We start from the raw sequence: 19,744 nt of genomic DNA on the forward strand, positions 1-19,744 counted from the left end.
AACATCACCCACCCCACCACGTCTTACTCCAACAACCACAACAACATCACCCTACCCTCCCCACCACGTCTTACACCAACAACCAGAACAACATCACCCTACCCACCCCACCACGTCTTACTCCAACAACCACAACAACATCACCCTACCCTCCCCACCACGTCTTACTCCAACAACCACAACAACATCACCCTACCCACCCCACCACGTCTTACTCCAACAACCACAACAACATCACCCTACCCTCCCCACCACGTCTTACTCCAACAACCACAACAACATCACCCTACCCTCCCCACCACGTCTTACTCCAACAACCACAACAACATCACCCTACCCTCCCCACCACGTCTTACTCCAACAACCACAACAACATAACCCACAACATCACCCTTCCCACCCCACCACGTCTTACTCCAACAACCACAACAACATCACCCACCCCACCACGTCTTACTCCAACAACCACAACAACATCACCCTACCCTCCCCACCACGTCTTACTCCAACAACCACAACAACATCACCCACCCCACCACGTCTTACTCCAACAACCACAACAACATCACCCTACCCTCCCCACCACGTCTTACTCCAACAACCACAACAACATCACCCTACCCTCCCCACCACGTCTTACACCAACAACCACAACAACATCACCCACCCCACCACGTCTTACTCCAACAACCACAACAACATCACCCTACCCACCCCACCACGTCTTACTCAAACAACCACAACAACATCACCCACCCCACCACGTCTTACTCCAACAACCACAACAACATCACCCTACCCTCCCCACCACGTCTTACACCAACAACCACAACAACATCACCCTACCCTCCCCACCACGTCTTACTCCAACAACCACAACAACATCACCCTACCCTCCCCACCACGTCTTACACCAACAACCACAACAACATCACCCTACCCACCCCACCACGTCTTACTCGAACAACCAGAACAACATCACCCACCCCACCACGTCTTACTCCAACAACCACAACAACATCACCCTACCCACCCCACCACGTCTTACTCCAACAACCACAACAACATCACCCTACCCTCCCCACCACGTCTTACTCCAACAACCACAACAACATCACCCTACCCTCCCCACCACGTCTTACTCCAACAACCACAACAACATCACCCTACCCTCCCCACCACGTCTTACACCAACAACCAGAACAACATCACCCTACCCTCCCCACCACGTCTTACTCCAACAACCACAACAACATCACCCTACCCTCCCCACCACGTCTTACACCAACAACCACAACAACATCACCCTACCCACCCCACCACGTCTTACTCGAACAACCAGAACAACATCACCCACCCCACCACGTCTTACTCCAACAACCACAACAACATCACCCTACCCACCCCACCACGTCTTACTCCAACAACCACAACAACATCACCCTACCCTCCCCACCACGTCTTACTCCAACAACCACAACAACATCACCCTACCCTCCCCACCACGTCTTACTCCAACAACCACAACAACATCACCCTACCCTCCCCACCACGTCTTACACCAACAACCAGAACAACATCACCCTCCCCACCACGTCTTACTCCAACAACCACAACAACATCACCCTACCCTCCCCACCACGTCTTACACCAACAACCACAACAACATCACCCTTCCCACCCCACCACGTCTTACTCCAACAACCAGAACAACATCACCCACCCCACCACGTCTTACTCCAACAACCACAACAACATCACCCTACCCACCCCACCACGTCTTACTCCAACAACCACAACAACATCACCCTACCCTCCCCACCACGTCTTACTCCAACAACCACAACAACATCACCCTACCCTCCCCACCACGTCTTACTCCAACAACCACAACAACATCACCCTACCCTCCCCACCACGTCTTACACCAACAACCAGAACAACATCACCCACAACATCACCCTACCCTCCCCACCACGTCTTACTCCAACAACCACAACAACATCACCCTACCCTCCCCACCACGTCTTACTCCAACAACCACAACAACATCACCCACAACATCACCCTACCCTCCCCACCACGTCTTACTCCAACAACCACAACAACATCACCCTACCCTCCCCACCACGTCTTACTCCAACAACCACAACAACATCACCCTACCCTCCCCACCACGTCTTACACCAACAACCAGAACAACATCACCCACAACATCACCCTACCCTCCCCACCACGTCTTACTCCAACAACCAGAACAACATCACCCTACCCTCCCCACCACGTCTTACTCCAACAACCACAACAACATCACCCACAACATCACCCTACCCTCCCCACCACGTCTTACTCCAACAACCACAACAACATCACCCTACCCTCCCCACCACGTCTTACTCCAACAACCACAACAACATCACCCTACCCTCCCCACCACGTCTTACTCCAACAACCACAACAACATCACCCTACCCTCCCCACCACGTCTTACTCCAACAACCACAACAACATCACCCTACCCTCCCCACCACGTCTTACTCCAACAACCACAACAACATCACCCTACCCTCCCCACCACGTCTTACTCCAACAACCAGAACAACATCACCCACCCCACCACGTCTTACTCCAACAACCACAACAACATCACCCTACCCTCCCCACCACGTATTACACCAACAACCACAACAACATCACCCTACCCTCCCCACCACGTCTTACTCCAACAACCAGAACAACATCACCCTACCCTCCCCACCACGTCTTACTCCAACAACCACAACAACATCACCCACAACATCACCCTACCCTCCCCACCACGTCTTACTCCAACAACCACAACAACATCACCCTACCCTCCCCACCACGTCTTACTCCAACAACCACAACAACATCACCCTACCCTCCCCACCACGTCTTACTCCAACAACCAGAACAACATCACCCTACCCTCCCCACCACGTCTTTCTCCAACAGCCACAACAACATCACCCTACCCTCCCCACCACGTCTTACTCCAACAACCACAACAACATCACCCTACCCTCCCCACCACGTCTTACTCCAACAACCACAACAACATCACCCTACCCTCCCCACCACGTCTTACTCCAACAACCAGAACAACATCACCCTACCCTCCCCACCACGTCTTACTCCAACAACCACAACAACATCACCCTACCCTCCCCACCACGTCTTACTCCAACAACCAGAACAACATCACCCTACCCTCCCCACCACGTCTTACTCCAACAACCACAACAACATCACCCTACCCTCCCCACCACGTCTTACTCCAACAACCACAACAACATCACCCTACCCTCCCCACCACGTCTTACTCCAACAACCACAACAACATCACCCTACCCTCCCCACCACGTCTTACTCCAACAACCAGAACAACATCACCCTACCCTCCCCACCACGTCTTACTCCAACAACCACAACAACGTCACCCTACCCTCCCCACCACGTCTTACTCCAACAACCACAACAACATCACCCTACCCTCCCCACCACGTCTTACTCCAACAACCAGAACAACATCACCCACCCCACCACGTCTTACTCCAACAACCACAACAACATCACCCTACCCTCCCCACCACGTCTTACTCCAACAACCACAACAACATCACCCTACCCACCACGTCTTACTCCAACAACCACAACAACATCACCCTACCCTCCCCACCACGTCTTACTCCAACAACCACAACAACATCACCCACAACATCACCCTACCCTCCCCACCACGTCTTACTCCAACAACCACAACAACATCACCCTACCCTCCCCACCACGTCTTACTCCAACAACCACAACAACATCACCCTACCCTCCCCACCACGTCTTACTCCAACAACCACAACAACATCACCCTACCCTCCCCACCACGTCTTACTCCAACAACCAGAACAACATCACCCTACCCTCCCCACCACGTCTTACTCCAACAACCACAACAACATCACCCACCCCACCACGTCTTACTCCAACAACCAGAACAACATCACCCTACCCTCCCCACCACGTCTTACTCCAACAACCACAACAACATCACCCTACCCTCCCCACCACGTCTTGCTCCAACAACCAGAACATCCCAACCCACAACATCACCCAACACACCTTCCTTTTACTCTTGTTGAGACGTCGTTATATATACAAGGCTGCGTACCAAATGTTTAACTTATGTCCCGTTTACCCAGTTTCTTGTTTGATCTCGTCAAGCAAGTTTCACTTGTTGTGCCACGAACTGTGTGTAAACTTTCACCGTATTCACTGACATTGGTGAGGGTGTAGCTTACAGAGACAGCAGGGTGTAAAGTGACATTGCTGTGAGGGAGCTGGCATGGCTGTGGCTGTCTGTGTGATAATATAGAAGAGATCCTCCCACGAGTTATCGCTGTGGGGAGCTTGAAGTAACAAAAATAGGCGGTTCTCTCCCCTGACCTTATACACAGACAGACACACATACACATATATAGGCACACCACACAAACAAGCACACACTACACACACATATATGCACACCGCACAAACAAGCACACACACACACTACACACACATATAGGCACACCACACAAACAAGCACACACACTACACACACATATATAGGCACACCACACAAACAAGCACACACACACACTACACACACATATAGGCACACCGCACAAACAAGCACACACACACACTACACACACATATAGGCACACCGCACAAACAAGCACACACACACACTACACACACATATAGGCACACCGCACAAACAAGCACACACACACACTACACACACATATAGGCACACCGCACAAACAAGCACACACACACACTACACACACATATAGGCACACCAAACAGCCACACACACTCACCACCACCCCACACACTCACCACCCATATACAGACACACAAACACACGTATAAGCACACCACCCACACAGATACAAACACACACACACCACAAAGACACACCAACAGAGACACACACACCACAAAGACACACACACACAGAGACACACACACCATACAGACACACACACTGACCACACACTCACAGACACACACTCACACATACACTCACACACCACCCACACACACAGACACACACTCACCACCCACACAGATACAAACACACACACACACACACCACACGAACACACACCCACACAGAGACACACACACACCATACAGACACACACACTGACCACACACTCACACACACCACCCACACACACAGACACACACTCACCACACACACAGACACACACAGAGTGCAAATTGTCTTCCTTTATCGTAACAGTCTCGTCCCTACACAAACACTTGACATTCTCTTTACGCTCGTCCCATATTGACAGGGCAAAATAATGACAGATTTTTATTTATGGAGTTATAAATCTCGCTTCTTGCTGTTTGATATTCTCTTGGAAATGTTTCGTTATAAACTGTAATTTGCTCATTTAACTCGTCATTTTCGTTACTTGATCAGTGTGTATTCCTTAGCTTCCAACAGCGGCCTCGAAGCTTACAAGAATATTTTTAAAAGTTGATTTTGTATATACAATCATATCCAAGTGATGATAAAGAATATATATAAATATATCTGTTGTTTATATATTTTACGATTTTGCAAACTTGGAACTACCTTTTAAGTCGCAATTACAAGGGTCGTGAAATGTCCCTGCGTGCTAAGGTTGGGAGAATTTACGTTTCAAGGTTTTACATTTGTAATGAAATTAATTATTTAATTTCTGGTAGACAACTACACACAAAGTATATCATGAATAGGATATTCCATGTGTCGAGTGAAGTATCATGTTTCTCTCATCGAATGACAGGGGAAAGAAGCAATATATTTCATGGTAATATATTGCGAACTGTTTCTTTAGAAAGAATACACTTGGAACATTTTTCACGTTCATATTCTATGAAATGACCTTCACCGACCATCAAGCCTGAGCAACAAGGGTCAGGAAGTACAGTGCTTGTGGCTGCCATCTCTACTATCCGAAGTATTCAATAATCGCGGAACACGCCTTCATGTTCAAAACAACCAATAAACAAATCCTCGACCAGCCACCTCCGCGCACCTGTCTCTCCCAAAAGGAGCCCCTCTCTGGTACAAGTCGGAAATAACCAACGCTCGAACCCCCGTCAGTCATCCTCGAACTACCAGTCTCCCTCCTCCCCCCTCCCTCGGACTACCAGCCTCCCCCCTCCCCCCTCCCTCGAACTACCAGTCTCCCTCCTCCCCCTCCCTCGAACTACCAGTCTCCCTCCTCCCCCCTCCCTCGAACTACCAGCCTCCCTCCTCCCACCTCCCTCGAACTACCAGCCTCCCACCTCCCCCTCCCTCGAACTACCAGTCTCCCCCCTCCCACCTCCCTCGAACTACCAGCCTCCAATGTGTTCCCCCCTCTCCCTCGAACTATACCAGCCTCCCACCTCCCTCGAACTACCAGCCTCCCCTCTCCCTCGAACTACCAGCCTCCCACCTCCCTCGAACTACCAGCCTCCCGCCTCCCTCGAACTACCAGCCTCCAATGTGTTCACCTCCCCCTCCCTCGAACTACCAGTCTCCCACCTCCCCCTCCCCCAAAATACCAGCCTCCAATGTGTTCCCCTCCCCCCTCCCTCAAACTACCAGCCTCCCACCTCCTCCTCCCTCAAACTACCAGCCTCCCACCTCCTCCTCCCTCGAACTACCAGCCTCTAATGTGTTCCCCTCCCCCCATTCCTCAAACTACCAGCCTCCCACCTCCTCCTCCCTCAAACTACCAGCCTCCCACCTCCCCCTCCCTCGAACAACCAGTCTCCCCCCTCCCCCTCCCTCGAACTACCAGCCTACCACCTCCCCCTCCCTCGAACTACCAGTCTCCCACCTCCCCTTACCTCGAACTACCAACCTCCCCCCTCCCCCTCCCTCGAACTACCAGCCTCCAATGTGTTCCCCCCCCCCCCCGTCTCCCTCGAACTACCAGTCTCCCTCCTCCCCTTACCTCGAACTACCAGCCTACCACCTCCCCCTCCCTCGAACTACCAGTCTCCCACCTCCCCTTACCTCGAACTACCAGCCTACCACCTCCCCCTCCCTCAACCTACCAGCCTCCCCCCTCCCTCGAACTACCAGCCTCCAATGTGTTCCCCTCCCCTCCCTCGAACTACCAGCCTCCCACCTCCCTCGAACTACCAGCCTCCAATGTGTTCCCCCCCTCTCCCTCGAACTACCAGCATCCAATATGTTACCCTCCACCTCCCTCGAACTACCAGCCTCCAATGTGTTCCCCCCCTCTCCCTCGAACTACCAGCATCCAATATGTTACCCTCCACCTCCCTCGAACTACCAGCCTCCAATGTGTTACCCTCCTCCTCCCTCGAACTACCAGCCTCCCACCTCCCTCGAACTACCAGCCTCCCACCTCCCTCGAACTACCAGCCTCCAATGTGTTCCCCTCCCCCTCCCTCGAACTACCAGTCTCCAATGTGTTCCCCTCCCACCTCCCTCGAACTACCAGTCTACGATGTATTCCCCTCCCACCTCCCTCGAACTACCAGCATCCAATATGTTACCCTCCCCCTCCCTCGAACTACCAGTCTACGATGTATTCCCCTCCCACCTCCCTCGAACTACCAGCATCCAATATGTTACCCTCCCCCTCCCTCGAACTACCAGTCTACGATGTATTCCCCTCCCACCTCCCTCGAACTACCAGCATCCAATATGTTACCCTCCCCCTCCCTCGAACTACCAGTCTACGATGTATTCCCCTCCCACAGCCGACACAACACATGGCAGTTCCGTCAATTGAGATTCTCTTGTCATATTGCCGGACGGAATGCCAGTATTTATTATTTCCCTTTGATGAGACCTGTTCTTTCTGACTAAACCCCCTTGTGGTGACGGCGTTGGTAACGTGATCGTCCTTACGCTGCAGATTCAGTTCTGTGTGGAACTCGGCCTGTTGTGAATAGGTGAGAACAGCCACGTCTGTTTAAATCTTCTTATTACAAGAACGCCATGACGAAACATGCTGTAATACTTGGAAAAATTGCGTTTTTTAGAAAATAACTGGTTTTAGTTGTGTGGACCCAAAACAACAATATTTCAGATACATGTAATATGTGGATCACATTCCTGGCCCCCGCTGTGATATTTGCTGAAAGCGGCGTAAAACCTCACTCACTCCACACTAGCTTTAATTGGAGGAACACGTGTCATTAGTGGGGTGTACGGGTTTTACCGGCTGAGCTGGCCGCGACCTCGTTGTGTCCACTAACGTTCGGCTGCTAGATGCGTATACACCCCGCTTGTGACACATGTACTCCATATTGCAAGAACGTCGCGGTGAAATTATTTCTGGCAATGTCAGGTCAGCTTGACGACCGCCAGTGGGTTTGACATGGGATCAGGGTTAGTTATGGAGTGACAAGCACATGACGTCCTATGACACATTATGACGTCATGACAACCGTACAGGCTGCCTGACAAACTAAGCTGGTTCCCGGCTCTATATGCGCGTCTTCAACTTTATAATACGAGACGGGGCCCAGCTTACCTGACACATTTGCATGAGTTTTTATAGACTGCTTCGACAAATTGGAACCGAACGGAGGATATCCGGGAAACAGTCTGGGTTTTTTCCACTCTCCTACCCAGAGTTCCTTGCGGTGAACCTCTCCCATAGGCCCCGAGATTCGTCACACCTCACACGGTCTACTCAGCAAGAGTATAGACATTCAGATAAACACATGTCAAGAATGTGTTGTACGGCTACACGTGCAGATATCGAAATCTTACGCATAGCTGACGATACGGTCACTTTGATGTATAAAGCTATACAGTAAACTACGGTTATCACGAACTCAAATGGACCACTAGTTTAAGCTTGTTATAACCGTAGTTCGTTATAAGCATACATTCAACATCTAAACAGCAAATGGCGGGGACCAAACATTAAGTTCGTAATATCCGTCAGTTCGTTATAAGCGTATTTGATTGTATTGTCATGCACCTCGCTGTCGAGTTCGGGCGTTTTGGCCAATCAGAGAGCTGGGTAGTATTGCTGGTCATGGTGATTGTAAATCTCCGGCCCCAACATGTCATCAAGTTTCTGCTACTGCAACCACAAGTCATCTTCCGCCTCCTCCACAGGTAGGATGTCAAACTCATCTCGAATCCTCCCCGCAACTATATTTACTACCTACGAGGGCATACCCATAGAGAATCTCACCCGAGTGTCTTTCCTCGGAGTTTTTTCCACTTTTATCAACTCGTGTTGATATATTTGATATCAAAAGACACGAGGGTGCAGTTTTATTTATCACCCAACATCATTTTTCCAACTTTTTCAGTTTGTAGACAGTAATAAGCACTGAAAAAGTGTAAAAGGTACTGCTAACAACTGAAGTAGCAGAGCCATTTTCATTTGATTGTGATGTCATGATAACAATGACGTCACAATTGTCTGCAAAGTATTGTGATGCAATCTCATTGCAGCGATATCTCCTGTGGGAGCCAGTTAGGGATGATAAATCGAGGTTAATGAAAATCATTATATGACGTCATATTACGTCACGCGACAACAGTGCATTGTTTCGATCATCCGGAGGGCATTGTTGACGTCATTCGAATCTTATTGTGACGTGATGTCGGAGTGACGTCTCACTCGAAACGCCGTCACAGCTGAAGACGTCATTCGACAAATTGTGGTTCCGCGGCTGTTGCGACTTAGTGTCCTCATAGGTAAACACTAAACTTCGTCTCTGTATGTCGACATATTCGTCGGTAATATATGAACACATGTTGTACGTAGAGGATATTATATTCGTGCTCATGTCATACTATATTAGCGACACTCGTGCGGAAACTCCGTTATTTTCACGCACTCGCTCGGGAAATACCGGAATTTAGACACTCATGTCGTAAACCTAGTATGACATGAACACTCATATAATATCCTCTATGTACAACATCTGTGTGCAATCATCACTTAGATATTCTTGTCTCAACCCTTCCTCCGAATATCGTCTACACATACGCATTCTGCTGTATTTGTTGGTTGGTTGGTTGGTTTGTTGTTTAACGCCGCACTCAGCAATATTCCAGCTATATGACGGCGGTCTGTAAATAATCGAGTCTGGACCAGACAATCCAGTGATTAATACCATGTGCATCGATCCACGCAATTGGGACCGATGCTATGTATCAACCAAGTCAGCGAGCCTGACCACCCGATCCCGTTAGTCGCCTTTTACGCCAAGCATAGTCGCCTTTTACGCCAAGCATGGGTTGCTGAAGACCTATTCTACCCCGGAATCTTCACGGGTCGCTGTATTTGTACAACATAATGTTTGTGTAATTCTTTCCAACACACGTATGTATCACCCCAAACTGGCTCCCACAGGAGATATCACTTGGGTGAGATCAAGCGATATCAACATGATATCAACATTATAGATATCGCTGCAATGAAATTGCATCACAATGCTTTGCAGACTATTGTCACGTCATTGGTCACCATGACGTCACAATCAAATGACATCACTAATGGCTCTGCTACTGAAGCTGTTAGCAGTACTTTTTACACTAAGACACTGCTTATTACTGTCTAGCAACCGAAAAAAGTTGGAAGATTGATGTTGGATGATAAATAAAATCCCCATCGTGTCTTTTGATGTCAAATATATCAACACGAGTTGACCAAAGTGAAAAAACTCCGTCGAAAGAGATTCGGGTGAGATTCTCTGTATGTTTGCCCTCGTACGTAGTAAAAATAGGATTCGAGAAATAGATGAATTTGACATTGGAAGAATGATGTTGGATGATATTTGACATCCAAAGACACTCGGGTGAGATATTGTCTAAAACATACATATTGTCTAAAACAATACACGATAACTACAAACACGAAATGCAAAATTTCAAAATAGTGAAAATACCCCCACCCACCCCTCACACACGCGCGTCTTTTTTTTAAAAAAAAGCAAGAGTTTTACCAAACTATCTGTAAATAATGTCTGGGATGAAAACATCTTAAACATGATAAAGCGATGTCAAGGCATGAGCACAGTCTATCTCTCCGTGTGGCTATAACATTCCCATGTAACACACACGCTCGCAGTCATAACTGACTTATCGGGGTAAACTAGCGATTTGAGCTCAAAAGTTGCCTGCTGGGGTTTGAGCCAGAACCTCTTCCAGGAATGCTAATTTTAGACTCCATTCACAAACACGTAAACTCAGAAAGTAAACACGCGTTTGACCCCGAGCATGAAATATGTTTGTGTAGATTCTCACGGGTAAACACGCCAACAATTATAACCTCGGTAATGACCAGTTGCTAGTTGTGCGTGGATTGATGCGTCAATTACAGAGTTTTGCGATCCATTTGTAGTCAGACGTCGGAATCGGAGCTAATCCTAACATTTTTCCAATTAAGAACCAGGCTTGGTAAGAAGAACGAGTGCAACAATTCACCAAACTCTACCGTACATGTTCTTGTCGATACACATGGCTACATCTAGTTTACCGTACAGGTTCTTGTCGATACACATGGCTACATCCAGTTTACCGTACAGGTTTTTGTCGATACACATGGCTACATCCAGTTCACCGTACAGGTTCTTGTCGATACACATGGCAACAGCTACTGTACTGTATATGTTCTTGTCGATACACATGGCCACAGCTACTTTACCGTACATGTTCTTGTCGATACACATTGCTACATCCAATTTACCGTACAGGTTCTTGTCGATACACATGGCTACATCCAATTTACCGTACAGGTTCTTGTCGATACACATGGCCACAGCTACTGTACTGTATATGTTCTTGTCGATACACAGGGCTACAGCTACTTTACCGTACAGGTTCTTGTCAATACACATGGCTACATCCAGTTCACCGTACAGGTTCTTGTCGATACACATGGCAACAGCTACTGTACTGTATATGTTCTTGTCGATACACATGGCTACAGCTACTTTACCGTACATGTTCTTTTCGATACACATGGCCACAGCTACTTTACCGTACAGGTTCTTGTCGATACACATGGCCACAGCTACTTTACCGTACAGGTTCTTGTCGATACACATGGCTACATCCAGTTTACCGTACAGGTTCTTGTCGATACACATGGCTACAGCTACTTTACCGTACAGGTTCTTGTCGATACACATGGCTATATCATATTTACCGTACAGGTTCTTGTCGATACACATGGCAACAGCTACTTTACCGTGCAGGTTCTTGTCGATACACATGGATACATCCAATTTACCGTACAGGTTCTTGTCGATACACATGGCTACAGCTACTTTACCGTACAGGTTCTTGTCGATACACATGGCTACATCCAGTTCACCGTACAGGTTCATGTCGATACACATGGCCACAGCTACTTTACCGTACATGTTCTTGTCGATACACATGGATACAGATACTTTATCGTACAGGTTCATGTCGATACACATGGCCACAGCTACTTTACTGTACATGTTCATGTCGATACACATGGATACAGATACTTTATCGTACATGTTCTTGTCGATACACATGGCTACAGCTACTTTACCGTACATGTTCTTGTCGATACACATGGCTACAGCTACTTTACCGTACATGTTGTTGTCGATACAATGGCTACATCCAGTTTACCGTACAGGTTCTTGTCGATACACATGGCCACAGCTACTTTACTGTATATGTTCTTGTCGATACACATGGCTACAGCTACTTTACCGTACATGTTCTTGTCGATACACATGGCTACAGCTACTTTACCGTACATGTTGTTGTCGATACAATGGCTACATGCAATTTACCGTACAGGTTCTTGTCGATACACATGGCTACAGCTGTTTTACCGTACAGGTTCTTGTCGATACACATGGCTACATCATATTTACCGTACAGGTTCTTGTCGATACACATGGCCACAGCTACTTTACTGTATATGTTCTTGTCGATACACATGGCTACAGCTACTTTACCGTACAGGTTCTTGTCGATACACATGGCAACAGCTACTGTACTGTATATGTTCTTGTCGATACACATGGCTACATCTAGTTTACCGTACAGGTTCTTGTCGATACACATGGCAACAGCTACTGAACAGTATATGTTCTTGTCGATACACATGGCTACATCCAGTTTACCGTAAATGTTCTTGTCGATACACATGGCCACAGCTACTTTACCGTACAGGTTCTTGTCGATACATATGGCCACAGCTACTTTACCGTACCTGTTCTTGTCGATACACATGGCCACAGCTACTTTACCGTACATGTTCTTGTCGATACACATGGCAACAGCTACTTTACCGTACAGGTTCTTGTCGATACACATGGCCACAGCTACTTTACCGTACAGGTTCTTGTCGATACACATGGCCACAGCTACTTTACCGTACAGGTTCTTGTCGATACACATGGCTACAGCTACTTTACCGTACATGTTCTTGTTGATACACATGGCTACATCCAATTTACCGTACAGGTTCTTGTCGATACACATGGATACAGATACTTTATCGTACATGTTCTTGTTGATACACATGGCTACATCCAATTTACCGTACAGGTTCTTGTCGATACACATGGCTACAGCTACTTTACCGTACAGGTTCTTGTCGATACACATGGCTACATCCAGTTCACGGTACAGGTTCTTGTCGATACACATGGCCACAGCTACTTTACTGTATATGTTCTTGTCGATACACATGGCTACAGCTACTTTACCGTACATGTTCTTGTCGATACACATGGCTACAGCTACTTTACCGTACATGTTGTTGTCGATACAATGGCTACATCCAGTTTACCGTACAGGTTCTTGTCGATACACATGGCTACAATTATTTTACCGTACCGTTTCTTGTCGATACACATGGCCACAGCTACATTACCGTACAGGTTCTTGTCGATACACATGGCCACAGCTACTTTACTGTATATGTTCTTGTCGATACACATGGCCACAGCTACTTTACCGTACAGGTTCTTGTCGATACACATGGCCACAGCTACTTTACCGTACATGTTCTTGTCGATAAACATGGCCACAGCTACTTTACCGTACAGGTTCTTGTCGATACACATGGCCACAGCTACTTTACCGTACAGGTTCTTGTAGATACACATGGCAACAGCTACTTTACCGTACATGTTCTTGTCGATACACATGGCCACAGCTACTTTACCGTACAGGTTCTTGTCGATACACATGGCCACAGCTACTTTACCGTACAGGTTCTTGTCGATACACATGGCTACAGCTACTTTACCGTACAGGTTCTTGTCGATACACATGGCCACAGCTACTTTACCGTACAGGTTCTTGTAGATACACATGGCCACAGCTACTTTACCGTACATGTTCTTGTCGATACACATGGCTACAGCTACTTTACCGTACAGGTTCTTGTCGATACACATGGCTACATCCAGTTTACCGTACAGGTTCTTGTCGATACACATGGCTACAGCTACTTTACCGTACACGTTCTTGTCGATTCCTACAGCTCGTTTACCGTAAAGGTTTGTCTCGATAGATATTTCTACAACTAGTTTAAGGTAAGGTTTTGTGTCGATAGCTTTTCCTACAGCTAGTTTACCGTAAAGGTTTGTCTCGATAAACATTCCTACAGCTAGTTTACCGTTAGGGTCCGTCTCGATAGACTTTCCTACAGCTGGTTTACCGTAAAGGTTTGTCTTGATAGATATTCCTACAACTAATTTAACGTAAGGTTATGTCTCGATAGACTTTCTTACAGCTAGTTTACAGTAAAGGTTCGTATCGATAGACTTTCCTACAGTTAGTTTACAGTAAAGGTTTGTCTCGATATACTTTCCCCTAGCTAGTTTACAGTTAAGGTTTGTCTCGATAGACTTTCCCCTAGCTGGTTTATCGTAAAGGTTCGTCTCGATAGACTTTCCTACAGCTAGTTTACAGTAAAGGTTTGTCTCGATAGACTTTCCTACAGCAGGTTTACAGTAAAGGCTCGTCACGATAGACATATAAGACATGTCTATTATTATTTCTCATTCGACGAAAGTTACATAACATCACATAACATCACAAAATATCACATAACATCACATAAATGCACATAGTATCAACATTCTTGTTTCTATGACCACCTACATTAATGATCACTGATCGATGATCAATATTTCAGAAATTTTCTTATATCGAAATGCGTTATAACCAATGCGTGACTTTAGCAGTTTTCGTGACATCCGTAATTGAGCTGATTGCCCACTGACTTGGTAACAGTTACCCCTCCCCGGGAGTAACAGCCTGTTAGACAGTTCGTGCTTTGTTTTGTATGTCTTAAACTCTCTTCTATCATGTCTGTTGACATAGCAACACCCGCAGGCATTGAGTCGATGTTGCACAGACATGGCGCAAGTCCCTTCAAAGAGATGTAGATGTTCGCCAAGCTTGCAAGTCAGTTCCCACCTGTTGTGCGAGTCTGAGGCACAACACTCCTGTAACGCTGTAACGCTGTAGCGCTGTAACGCTGAAGCGCTGTAATGCTGTAACGCTGCCGGTTCTGGTGTGTTCTGTGTGTCAGATAACATAGGAGGGTAAGGAAATGGACTGGCTTGATATTTACTGCATTGTCACAGTGCGTGAGTATGGTTTTACGCCGCTTCTAGCAAGATTCCAGCAACATCGCGGCGGAGGACACCAGAAACAGACTACATGTACCATGTGGGGAATCGATCCCGGACCATAGTGCTTTCATATTTATATTATCATTTTTCTCAAAAAAACATTTGATTCACGAATTTCAGTTTTGGGGTTAAAAAGGTACACTTTTCCACCGCACACTTCTGTTACTACAACCATTACTCAACCTTTTTCTATAACAAACTGTTTATGTTTGTTAAAAACTGGGAACTCAATTTCATGACACGGAATCATTATTGACTGAACGTAGCAGCGGGACAATAACCAAAGCGTTCCTCAAAAACAGCTGAACTTCTCGGCAGAAAGGTTTGGTATTCACAAAGGATTGATACCCGGATTCTAAAAGGCTTGTTTATAAAAGTGTCCAGTGACGCTTACCCGGGTTCTTTTGTTTGTTTGTTTGGTGTTGAACGCCGCACTCAATAATATTCCAGCTATATGACGGAGGTCTGTAAATAATCGAGTCTAAACCAGACAATCCAGTGATTGACATCATGATCATCGATCTACGCAATTGGGATACTGTGATATGCATCAACGAAGTCAGCGAGCCTGACCACCCGATCCCGTTAGTCGCCTCTTATGACAGTCATAGTCGCCTTCTCGGATTCTGAAAGGCTTGTTACCTATAAAAGTATCCGTTGACGGATTACCGTGTTTTAAAAGGCTTCTTTTCCACACAGTAATCCTTTGACGGATATCCGTCATTTGAAAGCTCTTGTACCCACAAACATATCCGGTGAGAACCGGGTCCATTTCCGGTAGGTACCCCGTGGTATCCGTCAGTAGTCCGGCGGAAAGAACCGTTAGGATGCTGCCCAGCCTGCCCTGTATCCCGACCTTGACCTTCACGGGCACTGTGATACATCCATTGAATCCTTGGTCCGTTGAAGGAAGTGTAGCGATTGTAAACCAGATGCTCCCATGACAACACGACGCCTTCCACGGCCCGATACATCAACGTTAAGTGTTTATATCTCCGTCTTGCGGAAAGACACAACTCATTATTCTTCCCCGCCCTTAAGGCGGGGAAGTATACGGGAAACGTTAATTTTGTGGCATGTATGTCGACATGTTGGTTTATTTGAAATTTCAAGCCACGCATTTACGGAAACAAAACATACAAATCATGTGCGTGGAATGTTGATGCTATTCTTTTCCAGCAATAAGATATACTTCAAAATCGTCTTTATATAGTTAATTGATGCATCTGACCGTTTCTGGTCATTAGCTGACATTATTAAACCATTCATGTGTACTCCTATGTCCTTTTTTCCTCAAGGACTAATTTTCTGATTTTCACGATGTATACAAAAGAAGAACTGTCCTCCGGAGATCGTAAATAACAGCATAATAAAAATTATGTTCTGAATATGCTTATTCATGAACAACGACGACATCTCAATTTAAATGTAATATGGCTGAATTCCATATTCTACATACCACACTTTTGATTGTTTGGATGCTCATGTTCACTGGAAATATTTAGAATAGTTATATTCCGTATTTTGAATTAACCCAGTCCCCGCGTTTTTTTTAATCAGTGCACCGCACATAGCAACATGTGAAACGTTTGGTAGCAAAGTCAAAGCAAGTAGTGTGTCAGCGAATTTGCATCAAAGCCGAGTATTTTTCAACCGTTTAATGGAATTCAATGTACAGCCGTAGCTCTGGTCACTCATATATTTTGTGTCCCGGCCATGGCTGAAATCTATTTGCGTCTGTACCGTGTTCCACTGACCTCGATAATCTGTGGGATGAAGGCACATCTCTCTACAGTCACATAGTTAACACCGAAGGCTATGAGGGGTATTTAGGTCACAATCAGCTCCCAGCAGCCACTGCCTCAAGCGATATTGTCTACATAACAGATCTGTTTTATGGCTCCGCCACTGCTCCAAATATTGAAGCAGGGAAAACAAATTTCATAGAATCATATCAACAAGCAATATTGATATCCCCGTCACTTTTGGTAACTTTTAATGATGTCTCCATTGCAATTTTTACGGATTTCGATTCGTATGCATTATTTGACTCTCATCAGCGGAATGGTTTGGGTCAGATTGATCCGAATGGACAAGCGGTTTTACTTCTGTTTAGTAGTATGGATGAATCTTTATGTTACATCTTAACAGTATATCAGGCGACTATGCTTGTCGTAAGAGGCGACAAACGGGATCGGATAGTCAGGCTTTCGTTGATGCATGGCATCGATCCCAATTGCGTGGATCGATGCTCATGATATTAGGCACTGGATTGTCTGGTCCAGCCTCGATTATTTACAGAACGCCGTCATATAGCTGGGATATTGCTGAGTGCGGCGTTAAACGACAAACCAATCAATCATCATCATATGAACTCAAACCAGTCATTGTTACAAGTAAACCACATTCCACAACAGTTACTGACACTGAATAAAAAACAGTACATAGAAAAAAAACAAGTAACTCAACTCATCATGATCACAATTACTATTCTTTGAAAGAAAGAATTACAAACAAGAAACTGACCAAAAAACGTAAAACAAGAGACGAGGAATCTCCGTTATTGATTAGTCCCGGTATTGAAATGTTCTCCAACTACGTGATAATATTTTGAGTATGTGCATCTGTGGTTGTGACAAAAAGACCTTATCTAGTATGACTTTTTTTTGCCATATGGAGCCCTTAGTATTTTCATTTACATTATTATAACCAAATGCCAAGTGTAAAAAGAATGTGATCTATTATTTGAGTATGTGCATCTGCCAATGTTGTTGGCAGTTTTGATACTATTTCCACATGTTTACATTTGAACCAGAAATTGCTTCCATTTCCTTCGATCTACTTTTTACATAAAGACCCAGGTAAGAATAGGTCTTCAGCAACCTATGCTTGCCGTAAGAGGCGACGAACAGGATTGGGTAGTCAGGCTCGCCGATTTGGTCGATGCATAACATCATATTCTAATTGCGTAGTTCGATGCTCTTGGTGTCAATCACTGGATGATCTGGTCCAGACTGGATTATTTACAGACCGCCGTCATATGGCTGGAATACTGCTGAGTGCGGCGTTAAACAAGAAACTATTTTTAAATAGACCTACCCTATGCACATGTATCACCTGTATTGCCCAATACTCAAAATAAATAATATTTTTTTCCACAACAGCGTTGTGTTATTTGTGGTTAATATAATTATGCTCCATCATGCCTTTCAGTAACATCATAATTATGCGTTTGTGAGGCATCACATATGGCGGGGAACTTTGATGCTCTGCATCAATGTTTTCTTGTGTATATTTGTTTCGAGCACATTTCCCACATCACTCCCACCACACAGCGAGCAGACCGTTGTATATAGGGCAGGAGGGGGGATCCACGCGGAGGGGGAGTTGGAGGAGGTGTTCTCAGTGAGAGACCTTGACTTCATCTCATTTGTTCTTGGTGGTTGCAAGCACTATTGGACTGCTGACAAACTATTCCTCCCAAAAGCATCGACTTACAATGGAATGCGCCATTTTGCCTTAAATTATGCTGATTTGACTATTATCTCTGCATGTGGAGACGGAAGACTCAACACACGCATAGAACACATGATTAGTATACATTGACATATATGTAACAATCATATCAATGTAGACAAACCTACAAGGACACCTCATGTTTTTACCCTGGAGTCGTAAAACATAACAGAACTCATCAAAATACGTTATCAAGCTTCGAAGTATTTCCCTTAACAAGATATAAAATATGTATCGCAAATAAATTATATTAAAGGAAAGAGAAGAGCAAGTATATTACCTCTGGGACAACGATTACCGTTGGCATAACTAAACAAAAAAAGAGAATTCAGTTCAGTTCCAAAATATATTCTAATTCCGCTAAAACATTCATTTGGATTTTATTGTAGGTGAGAACATGTAGAGAAAGCAGCACTAACCTGTTGCTCGGCGCTTCTGCTCGCCCCAAACAAGTGGTGGAGTTATTTTCGTGAGTAAATGTGCCAGAGTTAAGAGCCGTGTGCAGACCAGGGGGCGGGGATGCTCG

At 46.0% G+C, this 19,744-nt stretch overlaps 2 protein-coding genes across 2 annotated transcripts in view; one reads left to right on the top strand and one right to left on the bottom strand.

Annotated features, from left to right (window-relative positions):
• Window positions 1–19,744, bottom strand: part of LOC124114438 — a 76,515-nt gene extending 56,771 nt beyond the window's left edge. Inside the window, exon 1 of the mRNA XM_048386815.1 lies at window positions 19,638–19,744. The gene's annotated coding sequence lies outside the window, so the exon portion shown is untranslated. The remainder of the gene's footprint in view (window positions 1–19,637) is intronic.
• Window positions 4,361–7,817, top strand: LOC124114424 (extensin-like). Its single transcript, XM_046474981.2, has 2 exons — window positions 4,361–4,376; window positions 6,085–7,817. Exons 1-2 carry the CDS (start codon window positions 4,361–4,363, stop codon window positions 7,815–7,817), a joined length of 1,749 nt encoding a protein of 582 aa, XP_046330937.2.

Source organism: Haliotis rufescens, unplaced genomic scaffold (genome assembly GCF_023055435.1).
Source record: "Haliotis rufescens isolate VD_foot unplaced genomic scaffold, xgHalRufe1.0.p SCAF_61, whole genome shotgun sequence".
In the NCBI taxonomy this organism is placed as follows: Eukaryota; Metazoa; Mollusca; class Gastropoda; order Lepetellida; family Haliotidae; genus Haliotis; species Haliotis rufescens.